General features: G+C 37.3%; 1 protein-coding gene across 1 annotated transcript in view; it reads right to left on the bottom strand.

Moving 5' to 3' along the window:
* The window catches only part of DOCK3 (dedicator of cytokinesis 3), a 266,665-nt gene that overhangs the window by 155,114 nt on the left and 99,196 nt on the right, over positions 1–12,355 (bottom strand). Inside the window, exon 7 of the mRNA XM_065933597.1 lies at positions 2,109–2,193. Coding sequence (XP_065789669.1) covers positions 2,109–2,193 — 85 coding nt within the window. The remainder of the gene's footprint in view (positions 1–2,108; positions 2,194–12,355) is intronic.

The raw sequence follows: 12,355 nt of genomic DNA on the forward strand, positions 1-12,355 counted from the left end.
GCAGTGCAGAACTCCTGTAGCCTTCCTGTGTCTGGGAAAATCTTCCTAACTCCTCTGTTTCTGAAGGACAACTTCACTGGGTAAAAAATGCTTGGTTGGCAGATTTTTTCTTCTAGCACTTTGTAACATCCTACTCTCTCCTGGCCTGCAAAGTTTCTGCTGGGAAATATGCTGTTAGTCTTATAAGGGTTTTCTTATAAGTGACAAACTTTTTTTTTCTTCTACTTTCAAGATTCTCTGTCTCCTTCACTCTCCACATCTAATTGACCATCAAAATTTATCTGCATTCTCCATGGTATCTCTTCTCCATTCCTATTGCTGCCTAATTTCTTGTCTGAAATCATTTCCGTGGTCTCTTTCCTCCCTCATTCCAGTCTTCTGCATTTTATACTGTCTCGGCATTTAAAACCCACATCCAATCATATCACTCCATGGTTCTATCAGACTAATAGTTCTATCAATTTGGGGTTTACAAAGGCTTGCATGATCTGGCTGATGTCTCTTTCTTGGTTTTATCTCATAATTGTTAACATGTACTTACATGTCAAAGTTACCAAATATCTTACAGTTTGCTGGAATTACTACTTCCCTATGCTCTGTGCCATTTGGGGATGTCTTTTCTTTTGGCTTGTCTTTCTGTTGAAGCCCTGCTCATGTGGCAAGACTCATCTTAAGTATCACTTGCTTGGAAGCTTTAATTGGAAGTTTTCATTGATTTTTCCCAGCCCCAGGATGTCAGCCACTCACTCTAACAGCAGGAGTGTATATCTTAATTATTACAAGCAGCTCATAAACATTCTTGTTTGTGGTCTATCTGATCCCACTAGAGTAACTTTTAAACATGGAGACCATGCATGGGTTTCAGAGGCAACTATCAATTCCCTAAAATTGAGTGTAGAATTTTGTATCCAAAATCATACTTGTACTGTCCTGGGAAGAAATATTATCTGATCCTCCACTACCTAGAAAGAGCAACCAATATCCTAGATGGTGATATTCTTAAGAAAAAGAATGTCATGTTCATCTTTAATTTCACACCTATCACTTTATGACAACTGAACACAAATGCTTTTGTATTCTTATAAATATACATAAGCAAATATACAGAAGCAATTGATATGTTATTTGTATATTTTATTTAGGCAAATTTTCTGTGGTCCTTGACCAAGCAACATACTTTGCATCCTCTGTGTTCCCTAAAAATATTACATTTTCTTAACAGAAATTTGTAATTCTTTCTAAAACTTTTTCTAAAAATTTTTTCTAAAAATTTTTCTAAAATTTTTCTAAAATTTTTTCTAAAACGTAATTCTCACCAATACAGTCTCACCTCAAATGTATTCTCCTCAAAGTGAGGCTTGACCCAGTCCCTTAGTCTAAGCTTAATAATCAACTGAGATTCCTTATGTTTATTTGTTTTACTTTAAAATTTCATACCTTTGTTTTAGTTACTTCTTCTGACTCAGCCTACAAAATGTCACCCACCCTGGTCATCAATCAATTCAATACACTTATAATAACCAACAGATACAGTTAAAGATTTATCTTAGAAGTACTGGTACACTGATAAACAACATCCTACTGTATAACACAGGGAACTATATTCAATACCTTATAATAACCTATAATGGAAAAAAATCTGAAAAAGAATACACACACACATACACACATAAAACTGAATCACTTTGCTATACACCAGAAACTAACACAACAATGTATATCAACTATAACTCAATAAAAAAAAATTTTTAAAGAAATGCTGGTACTTTATTTCCAGAGTTAATCACTACATTAACTAATAACTGGCTCTTTTCAGCTTCAGTATCTTCTCTTTTAGTAACTTCTTCATGCTGAAGGAGCTCTCTTCACCAGCAAAACCACCTGAGAAATGACCCCAAGACATCACAGTAAGCCCAACAGTCCTACACAGTAATTCCCTCTAGAGACTGAGTACACTAGGTACTGTCCTGATAAGGAAGAGCCCCTTAAATACACCTGAAACAAAGGTGAATGATTTTAGCAATATTGTTTCATAATGTAATTAGAGATAATAAGAGAGAAAAAAATTGAGTGTGCATGAACAAACTACCCTGTGTAATATTTCTTACCATTTTATAGAGGTCTGAGACACTGATCTGGTCTGAATCCACTACTTCAAAGTCCTTTCGAGGTACCAGATCCAGGCCCAAGTGCCTAGGAAAGAGAAAGACCACATTCAGCATGCCAAGTCCTCAGATTACTCACCTCTCTTTATGTGCCTGGAAGCCTATGCCAGCCATGACCTTGTGGACAGAGGTTAAGATGCTGCCTTAGCAGGAACATGCCTTTATCCAGCTTAACTGTGACTCACAGAGTCAGACATGAACAACAATGTTTACCTTCAGATAAATAAATGAGGCTAGGAATTTTAAGACTGACAATTCTCCCTGTAATGCTAAAAGAGGAATCATTCAGTATCACATTTGTTAACAGACTGCTTGAGTTCATTATGGATGGATTTTCTCATATCATTAATAAGTCACGTTTATTTTTCTATTTCCCCATCCTACAAATATGAACAAGGCTCAATCATGCATTACTTTCACTAGGATAAAAAAATTATTTAGTGTCCAAGTAGATATGCAATTCAAAGTCAAATACAAAAATAAGCTCCTGGAAATTCCAGGAGGTCCAAAACTCTGTACTTTCAGTGCCAAGGCACAGGTTCAATCCCTGGTTATGGAACTGAGATCCTGCAAGGCATGTGGTATGGCCATAAAAAAGGGAAAACCATCACCTCCTAAAAGCATTAAACTCAAAGAAATGCAGGATTTGGTTAGGTTTTATCTCATTTTCAACTTAATTAATATTGACATTGGGTTATAGTAAAGACTTCACCACACATTAGCCAATATCTTAAGACATTTTAAATGGAAGTTTAACCAGGGAGCACTACTACTGAAGAAAACAAAACTTAAAAGATCTGGTGTAACTTGGGCAGAAGGAACAAGTGATGATGATTAATGATTGGTTAGGAGGCAATATGGGACACCAGAAATAGCTCTGTACAGGAAGAGCTCTTGGGTTCAAATATGGTATATAATTTCTTTTCAATACATATTAAGTCCTTTCTCACTCTCTAGAAGACAACTCTAAATCTGGAGGCCAATGGAATTAGGGGGTTATGGACCCCTCCAACTACTTATACAAGTATGTGCATGTGTTCATGCATTCATTTTCTCTGAGCAGAGGGCCTATAACTCTCATCAGGGTTTCAGAGCTGCTCTGTAATCACCCTACTCTAAAACAAGTGTTATGAATTACTGCACCCAGCAAAGTATTCCATAGAAGATGGAAGGAGAAGTATATATATATTTCTCTTCACCTAGATTTTGAACTATGTTCAGAATATGCTAACATATGCTAACAAATTCTCTAGGCTCTTTCTGTGCATAAAACTCCCAATGAGAAATAAACCTTTACTACATTACACTGAGATCTGAAACTCCTGTTTGAAATAAGTCATGTATACATGCAAAATTATTTTATTTATAATTTACACCTTATTTTATAGGAAAAGGTTTTTATATTTTATATCAAGAGGTTCAGGAAACTGTAATAAGACTGATAAAATAAAAATGGGAACTCAAACTTATATGAAGAAGTCATAAGTAAATACACTAATGACACAGACTAGTACGATTACTATGATCAAAAATTAAAATTTAGAATAATAGTTTTTGGCAGGCAAGAAAAAAGAAACCTATTTTCCTATTAAAGGATAAAAATCTCATTTTTCTGTTATCTATTACTATAATTTGCTTTACTCTACAATACAGAAATGTGAGTGAAACAATTTTTTGGTACTAAATGCTAAAAAAAAAATGTCTAGTTTTTCATGATGAGAAAATCAGTAATACACTGTTGGCCTTAACTACAATAGTTCATAGTTTAAAGGTAAAACCATGCCATCGAATATGATTCCTGAAGTTAATGCACTTAAATCTGTAAGAGATTTTATCTCCTGTCTTCATACATCAAAGAGGTACTCAATTAAATCACTTCTTATTAATTATTCTTAATTTCTCTGAAATAATTTCAGGCCTCGGCTTCTAATACTTATAGCATGTAAAGGCAGTAGTGTCATGGAGAGCAAGATACAGTTGAAGCCCATCCTTCCTATCTCTCTCATCTTAAAAAGCAATTTACAATTTAAAGATAATGAAGTTATGATATCAATTATTCAGAATACTTTTACATGCATATGGAAAAACAGTGGAAAGATCACAAGAATGATAATAGTATTTGTATAAGAAAGTGAAATTAGACAATTTATCAACCTAAAATATTTTACAAATTTTCTGTAGTCATGCTGTGAAAACTTCTTTAAATACAAAAATAAAGATTTCATACATATTCTTTAATCTCTGGTGGTCACAAAATACATGAGGTAGTCTCAATATTACAGCAATTTAACAAAAAGAAAGACTGTACAAATAATCCAATCAAAACAGATGTTTTCATTACAACAGCTTAAGAAAAAATCCCCATGGATGGAAGTCAGCAAGGCTGTGATGTGCCCAGTGATGGTGCACCACATGCAGGCTCCAGGAGCTTGTCTGGAGAATGGCATCTATGAAAACCCTACCTTAGCATTGTGAAAACCTTAGCTGGCTTGTCCAATCAATTATTCACCCATATATCCACCAACTCACACCAAAGACATTTGCTGAGGATCTATCATGTACCACCAATGGTGTTAGGATACTGGAAATAGAGTAGTTTTGAACCAAGTAAATGTTCATATCCAACATGTTAATTCTCCCCTAAGAGCAAAGTGCTTTCTCTCTCCTAGAAGTCGCTAGAACACAGTACCATTTAGTTTCCTGTTTCATTATCTAAGGAAGAAAATGATTAACAGGTGATCTAATTAGACTTAATGCTGATTTCTTTCTAAGATCTTCTTCAATGGAAGAAGAGCAGTTACCAAAAGCTAAATTGAAGAACTGTCCTCAGTGGAAGAAGGCAGAGATGCTGCACAGTGAGAAACAACACATGTTCACTAAAATTTCACCCTATAAAAGAGATTCCTGGCTATTTCTTACTATAGTACATTCTAAAAATAGTGAACGGTTAAGTGCAGAGGATGGTCACTTTAGTCTCTTCTCACAGCAAAGGAAGGTAGTACCTCAGAGTAGTTAGGAGCATGCACTCTGATATTGGATTGCCTAGTTTGTATCTTGACTCTCCCATAAGTGGGACTCTTCTTGATGCTTCTCTACTATCACAGACTAGTGTAAGGATTAATCCATGTAAAGCACTCACTACACTTCCAGGCACTGTGAACTGCTTCCAGTGTTATAATTATCATTATGTGTTACATCATTAGCTAAAATATGACTTAGAGTACAAAGATGTGATTAAAGAGAATGTCCAAAAAGAGATTCCTAAACAGATGGACACAAGCAGAAGGCATACAACTACATATGTATATACATGTAGATGTAGTTCAAAACTGGGAGAGGAATACAACAAGTTTGTATATTGCCCCCCTGCTTATTTAACCTATATGCAGAGTACATCATATGAAATACCAGGCTGGATGAATCACAAGCTGGAATCAAGATTTCCAGGAGAAATAACTATCTCAGATATGCAGGTGATACCACTTTAATGGCAGAAAGTGAAGAGGAACTAAAGGGCCTCTGGATGAGGGTGAAAAAAGAGAGTGAAAATGTTACCTTAAAACTCAACATTCAAAAAACTAAAATCATATCTGGTCCCATCACTTCAATGGCAAATAGAAGGGGTAAAAAATTGAAGCAATGACAGATTTTAGGTTCCTGGACTCCCAAATCACTGCAGACAGTGACTGCAGCCATGAAATTAAAAGATGTCTACTCCTTGGAAGAAAAGCTATGACAAACCTAGACAGCATATTAAAAAGCAGAGACATTAATTTGCTGAAAAAGGTCCGTATAGTCAAAGCTATGGTTTTTCCAGTAGTCAAGTATGGATGTAACAGTTGGACTACAAAGACGGCTGAGCATCAAAGAATTAATGCTTTCAAATTGTGGTGCTGGAGAAGACTCTTGAGAGTCCCTTGGACTGCAAGGAGATCAAACTAGTCAATCCTAAAGGAAATAAACCCTGAATACTCACTGGAAGGACTGATACTGAAGCTGAAGCTTCAATACTTTAGCCACCTGATGGAAAGGGCCGTCTCATTGGAAAAGACCCTGATGCTGGCAAAGGCTGAAGGCAAAAGGAGAAGGGGGTGACAGAGGACAAGATGGTTAGACAGGATCACTGACTCAATGGACATAAATTTGAGCAAACTCTGGGAGACAGTGGAGGATAGAGGAGCCTGGTATGTTACAATCCATGGGGTCGAAAAAGTCGGACACAACTTAGTGACTGAACAACAACAACAATAAAATAGATGTAGTATTGAACTGCTTCCAAAATGGTCTTACTAATTGCTTAGGTGAATGTGTGTTTAGTAGCTCAGTGGTATCAGACTCTTTGTGACCCTTAGGACTTAGCCCACCAGGCTCCCCTGTCCATAGAATTTTCCAGGCAAGAATACTGAAGTGGGTCTCCAGTTCCTCTTCTAGAGGATCTTCTTGACCCAGGGATTGACCCTATGTCTCCTGCACTGTAGGTAAATTCTTTATACTCTGAGCCACTGGGAAAGCTTAGGTGAACAGTCTTCATAAAAATATTTAGTCTTCTTTCACCATTTGTTATTAATCACTATAATAACAATATTACTAATCACAATAATTAATAGATTAATCATTCAATAATTTCAATAATTCAATAAATATTTCTTAGCACCTACTCTATGCTAGGCTCATGCGGAACTAAAGGACACAGCAGTGAATGAGACATATTTCTGCTCCTACATTCTTTTAGGTGTGCCTCTCAAAAGTTCTAAATCTAACATTCTTTGAATTTTATATGTCTTTTGAATGTTCCAAATTATATTTTCTTTTTAAAATGCAATTTTATTTCTTTATTTCTGTTTGGCTGTGGTGAGTTTCTGCTGCTCTCTAGCTGTGCTGTGGGGGCTTCTCATGGCAGTGGCTTCTCTTGCCGCAGAGCACAGGCTCCAGGCTGCATGGGCTTCAGTAGCTGTTCAGCCCGGGGGCTCAGTACTTGTGACCCTCAGGCTCTACAGCATAGGCTCAATAGTTGAGGCACACGGGCTTAGTTGCTCCGCATTATGTGTGACCTTCCTGGATCAGGGATCGAACCCAAGTCTTCTATGTTAGCAGGTGGATCCTTAACCACTAGAACAGGGACACCCTCTATTCTATTTTCTACTGTATCTTCTTCCTTCTGGGTTTCCTCATCTGAACCACAGAACACAGAAAATAACCTGAAGTTAACTAATAATATATGATGGATGTGTTAAGGCATTTAGGACTTATTAGGTTGGTACAAACATAACTGCAGCTTTTGCACTGCTGAAATTTGCCATTTGATATTGGAATATAGTCTTAATAAATATGATTATGCTATTTTAATTACATCATTTAAAATACATTACATTAAAAAAATTTTAAGCACATTTCTTACTCTATTTTTTTTGCTAATGACTTATTACTTTCTGTTTATTTTATATTTATTTCAGACAATGGAAATGATGTTAGACAAAAAGCAAATTGGAGTAATTTTCTTATTTGAGTTCAAAATGGGTCATAAAACAGCAGACACAACTTGCAACATCAGCAATGCATCTGGCTCAGGAACTGCTAACAAACGTACGTGCAGTGGTGGTTCAAGAGGTTTTGCAAAGGAGATGGGAGCCTTGAAGATGAGGAGCACAGTGCCTGGCCATCGGAAGTTGGCAGTGACCAACTGAAAGCAATCATCAAAGCTGATCCTCTTAGAACTTCATGAGAAGTTGCCAAAGAACTCAGCGTCAACCATTCAACCATTCTACAGTCATTTGGCATTTGAAGTGAAGTGAAAGTTGCTCAGTCATGTCCCACTCTTTGTGACCCCAAGGACTATACAGTCCATGGAATCCTCCAGGCCATAATACTGGAGTGCATAGCCTTTCCCTTCTCAAGGGGATCTTCCCAACCCAGGGATTGAACCTAGGTCTCCCACATTGCAGGCAGATTCTTTATCAGCTGAGCCACAAGGGAAGCCCAAGAATACAGGAGTGGGTAGCCTATCCCTTCTCCAGGGGATCTTCCCAACTCAGGAATCGAACTGGGGTCTTCTGCATTGCAGGTGGATTCTTTACCAACTGAGCTATCAGGGAAGCCTTGGCATTTCATGATAAAGCTTTTTTTTATTTTTAGTTAGCTCATGAGCAAGCTTTTTCACTTCTTCTCTTATTCTGTGTGGATCACAATAAACTGTAGAAAATTCTGAAAGAGATGGGAATACCAAACCACCTGAGCTGCCTCTTGAGAAACCTGTATGCAGGCCAGGAAGCAACAGTTAGAACTGGACATGGAACAACAGACTCGTTCCAAATAGGAAAAGGAGCACATCAAGGCTGTATATTGTCACCCTGCTTATTTAACTTATATGCAGAGTACATCATGATAAATGCTGGACTGGAGGAAGCACAAGCTGGAATCAAGATTGCCGGGAGAAATATCAATAACTTCAGATATGCAGATGATACCACCCTTATGGCAGAAAGTGAAGAAGAACTAAAGAACCTCTTGATGAAAGTGAAAGAGGAGAGTGAAAAAGTTGGCTTAAATCTCAACATTCAGAAAACTAAGATCATGGCATCCAGTTCCATCACTTCATGGCAAATAGAGAAACAGTGGAAACAGTGGCTGAGTTTATTTTGGGGGGCTCCAAATCACTGCAGATGGTGACTGCAGCCATGAAATTAAAAGATGCTTACTCCTTGGAAGGAAAGTTATGACCAACCTAGATAGCATATTCAAAAGCAGAGATGTTACTTTATCAACAAAGGTCCATCTAGTCAAGGCTATGGTTTTTCCAGTAGTCATGTATGGGTGTGAGAGTTGGACTATAAAGAAAGCTGAGTGCCAAAGAATTGATGCTTTTGAACTGTGGTGTTGGAGAAGAGTCTTGAGAGTCCCTTGGACTGCAAGGAGATCCAACCAGTCCATCCTTAAGGAGATCAATCCTGGGTATTTATTGGAAGGACTGATGTTGAAGCTGCAACTCCAATACTTTGGCCACCTGATGCAAAGAGCTGACTCATTTGAAAAGACCCTGATACTGGGAAAGATTGAGGGCAGGAAGAGAAGGGGACGACATAAGATGAGACGGTTGGATGGCATCACCGACTCAATGGACATGGGTTTGGGTGGACTCTGAGAGCTGGTGATGGACAGGGAGGCCTGGCATGCTGCGGTTCATGGGGCCACAAAAAGTTGGAACACAACTGAGCGACTGAACTGAACTGAAATTCTCTTATTCTAGGCAACAAAAACAAACCATTTCTTGATCAGATTGTGACTTGTGACGAAAAGTGGATTTTATACAACAACCACTGACGACTAGCTCAGTTGCTAGACTGAGCAGAAGCTCCAAAGCACTTCCCAAAGCCAAACTGCATCAAAAAAGGTCATGGTCACTGTTTGGTGGTCTGATCCACTACTAAGTAGTGGATAGTCATAGTCATGGTCATAGTCATGGTCACTGTTAGCTAGTCTGATCCATTACTGCTTTCTGAACACTGGGGAAACCATTATATCTGAGAAATATGCTCAGCAAATTGATGAAATGCATTCAAAATCGCAACGGCTACAGCCAGGCATTGGTTAACAGAAAGGGCCCAATTTTCTCCATGACAATGCCCAACCACATGTCATACAACCAATGCTTCAAAAGTTGAATGAAGTTTTGCTTCATCCGCCATATTCACCTGACATCTCACCAACTGACTACCGCTTCCTTCAAGCATCTTGACAACTTTTTGCAGGGAAAATGCTTCCATAACCAGCATGATGCAGAAAATGCTTTCCAAGAGTTCACTGAATTCCAAAGCATGGATTTTTTACACTACAGGAATAAGCAAACTTATTTCTCATTGGCAAAAACGTGTTGATTGTAATGATTCCTATTTTGATTAATAAAGATGTGTTTGAGCCTAGTTATAATGATTTAAAATTCATGGTCCAAAACTGTAATTACTTTTGCATAAACCCTATAGTTCTTCCCCAGAATCAGTTGAGAAAAGCTAGAGATACTAAGATTTTCTATGGGCAGTGACCTTTTCTAATATTTAAAAGGAGCACATATATATAACAAATGAAAGCATGGTATACTTATATTTACATAATAAAATGTAACATGTAACTAATAATAGCTATCTTTTACTGAACATTTACTTGGAATAGGCATTTTACATAGGATTTTAGGTATATCCCCTCTAGGAACTATGAGAAGTACACAGTATTAAACCCATCTTATAACTGAGTAAACCAAAGCCCAGGCTACTAAGGAGCCTATTAAGGGAGTACAGTTGAGCTTGTTTCAAGATAGGTCTGTCTTACTCTGAACCCATGGTATTTGCACTATACCTGTCACTTTTCCACTATTTATAATAACAATGAAGTTAAATACTAGTGGCTATCAGTGACTATAATCAATTTGGTCAAAATAGTTTGAAGAATAATTTTGTGTCAATACATCAGTCCAGAAAGAAAAAAAAAAAACCATAAGACTGATGAATGAGTAGCCAACAGGCATAAGGAAAACCTACCCTACTACTTAGCTATTTTCACATAGTGCCTATCAAGTACAGGTACTGTGGTAAGTGCAGGGTATGCTGATGAGCAAAACAGATGCACAAAGAATAAGTATGAGCGTGTGTGTGTGAGTATAAGGTAATTATTTGAACATGATAACTTGACAGAAGAGTTTTGACACATACATACTTTAAACACAGTTATCTCAGACTTAAGTATGACAAGCTACTGAATGATGATGGGCACAACATCTTACATGAGAACTCCAAGAAGGCACTGAGAGCTTCTACTAATTTCAGATGTCCTGAAGCTGAAAAATATCACTATGCCCTTAAAGAGAAAGTGAAAGTTGCTCAGTCATGTCCAATTTTTTGTGACCCCATGGACTGCAGTCCATGGAATTCTCCAGAATACTGGAGTGGGTAGCTGTTCCCTTCTCAAGGGGATCTTCCCAACCCAGGGATTGAACCCAGGTCTCCCGCATTGCAGGCAGATTCTTACCAGCTGAGCCACAAGAGAAGCCCCAAAATACTAGAATGGGTAGCCTATCCCTTCTCCAGGGGATCTTCCCAACCCAGGAATCAAACCAGGGTCTCCTGCATTACAGGCAGATTCTTTTCAACTGAATTATCAGGGAAGCCCAAAGAGAAAGTACTAAACCATAAATCTATCTGAGTCCTAGCTAAGAATCTACTCAGAGGAAATTTGCTGGGGGTGGGAGACAGGTTGGGGAGTAGCTGTATTTTTTGCATAGTACAATCCAAATCATTGCTTGTGTTGCTTCCTCCAAGAGCAATTCCCTTGGCGAAGAACATAAACTAAGTGAGAAGAAAGAGACATGGGTGGGTTGAGATCTTTGAAAACCTAAGAGAAGGTGCAAAAGAGAGGCAAGGGAGGGAAATATTAGGTTGGCCAAAAAGTTCATTTGGGTTTTTCTGTAAGAAACCTAGTAATATGATAGAGAGGAAGAGAAAGACAGAACAAAATAACTATAAAGTATACATTTATTGGTGATTTGTCTCAAATGATGACACTTCACAATAAAAAGATAAAAAAGATAACCAATTTTCTCATTTGATACTTGAAATCTACAGAAACATCATTCTAATTCAACAAAAGCTTATAAATGTTCACATTTTATTCAAGTTTGTACTTTCTACCTAAAAAAGAAATACAAAAATCCCATAAATTATTCTAAGAGCAAAATATTTCTTACTCTTAGAATAGGTATTTTTCTAAGGCAAAGATCAATTAGGCTGTGTCAGTAGTCCTGGGTTAATGTAACTTTAACTCAGCTATACTGTATTTATTGTGGTGATGATATTAGAGACTGAGAAGAAATTTTTCTCAATATCTTTATGGAAGGTGTCAAAGATATTAAATTAACATATTAAAATTACATTGCTAGATGAATTATTTTAAAATTCCCTTGGAGAAGATGTAATTAACTGACTTATTCTTTGAAAAGATGACTTGAGTAGAGATGATGGCTAGTTAATTTGAATACAGCCTTGTTTTAACGCCCTTCCTGTATTTTAGGACACAATGTTATAAATGCTGATTGCTACCTAATATAATTTTAATACTTTTCATTTATAGAATGAGAGTGCACATAGGTGATGAGGCCAACAAGTATAAGTCATGTAAATTTAGTGTTGGAATCTTCAGATTTTCAG

This window comes from Muntiacus reevesi, chromosome 4, assembly GCF_963930625.1.
Source record: "Muntiacus reevesi chromosome 4, mMunRee1.1, whole genome shotgun sequence".
In the NCBI taxonomy this organism is placed as follows: domain Eukaryota; kingdom Metazoa; phylum Chordata; class Mammalia; order Artiodactyla; family Cervidae; genus Muntiacus; species Muntiacus reevesi.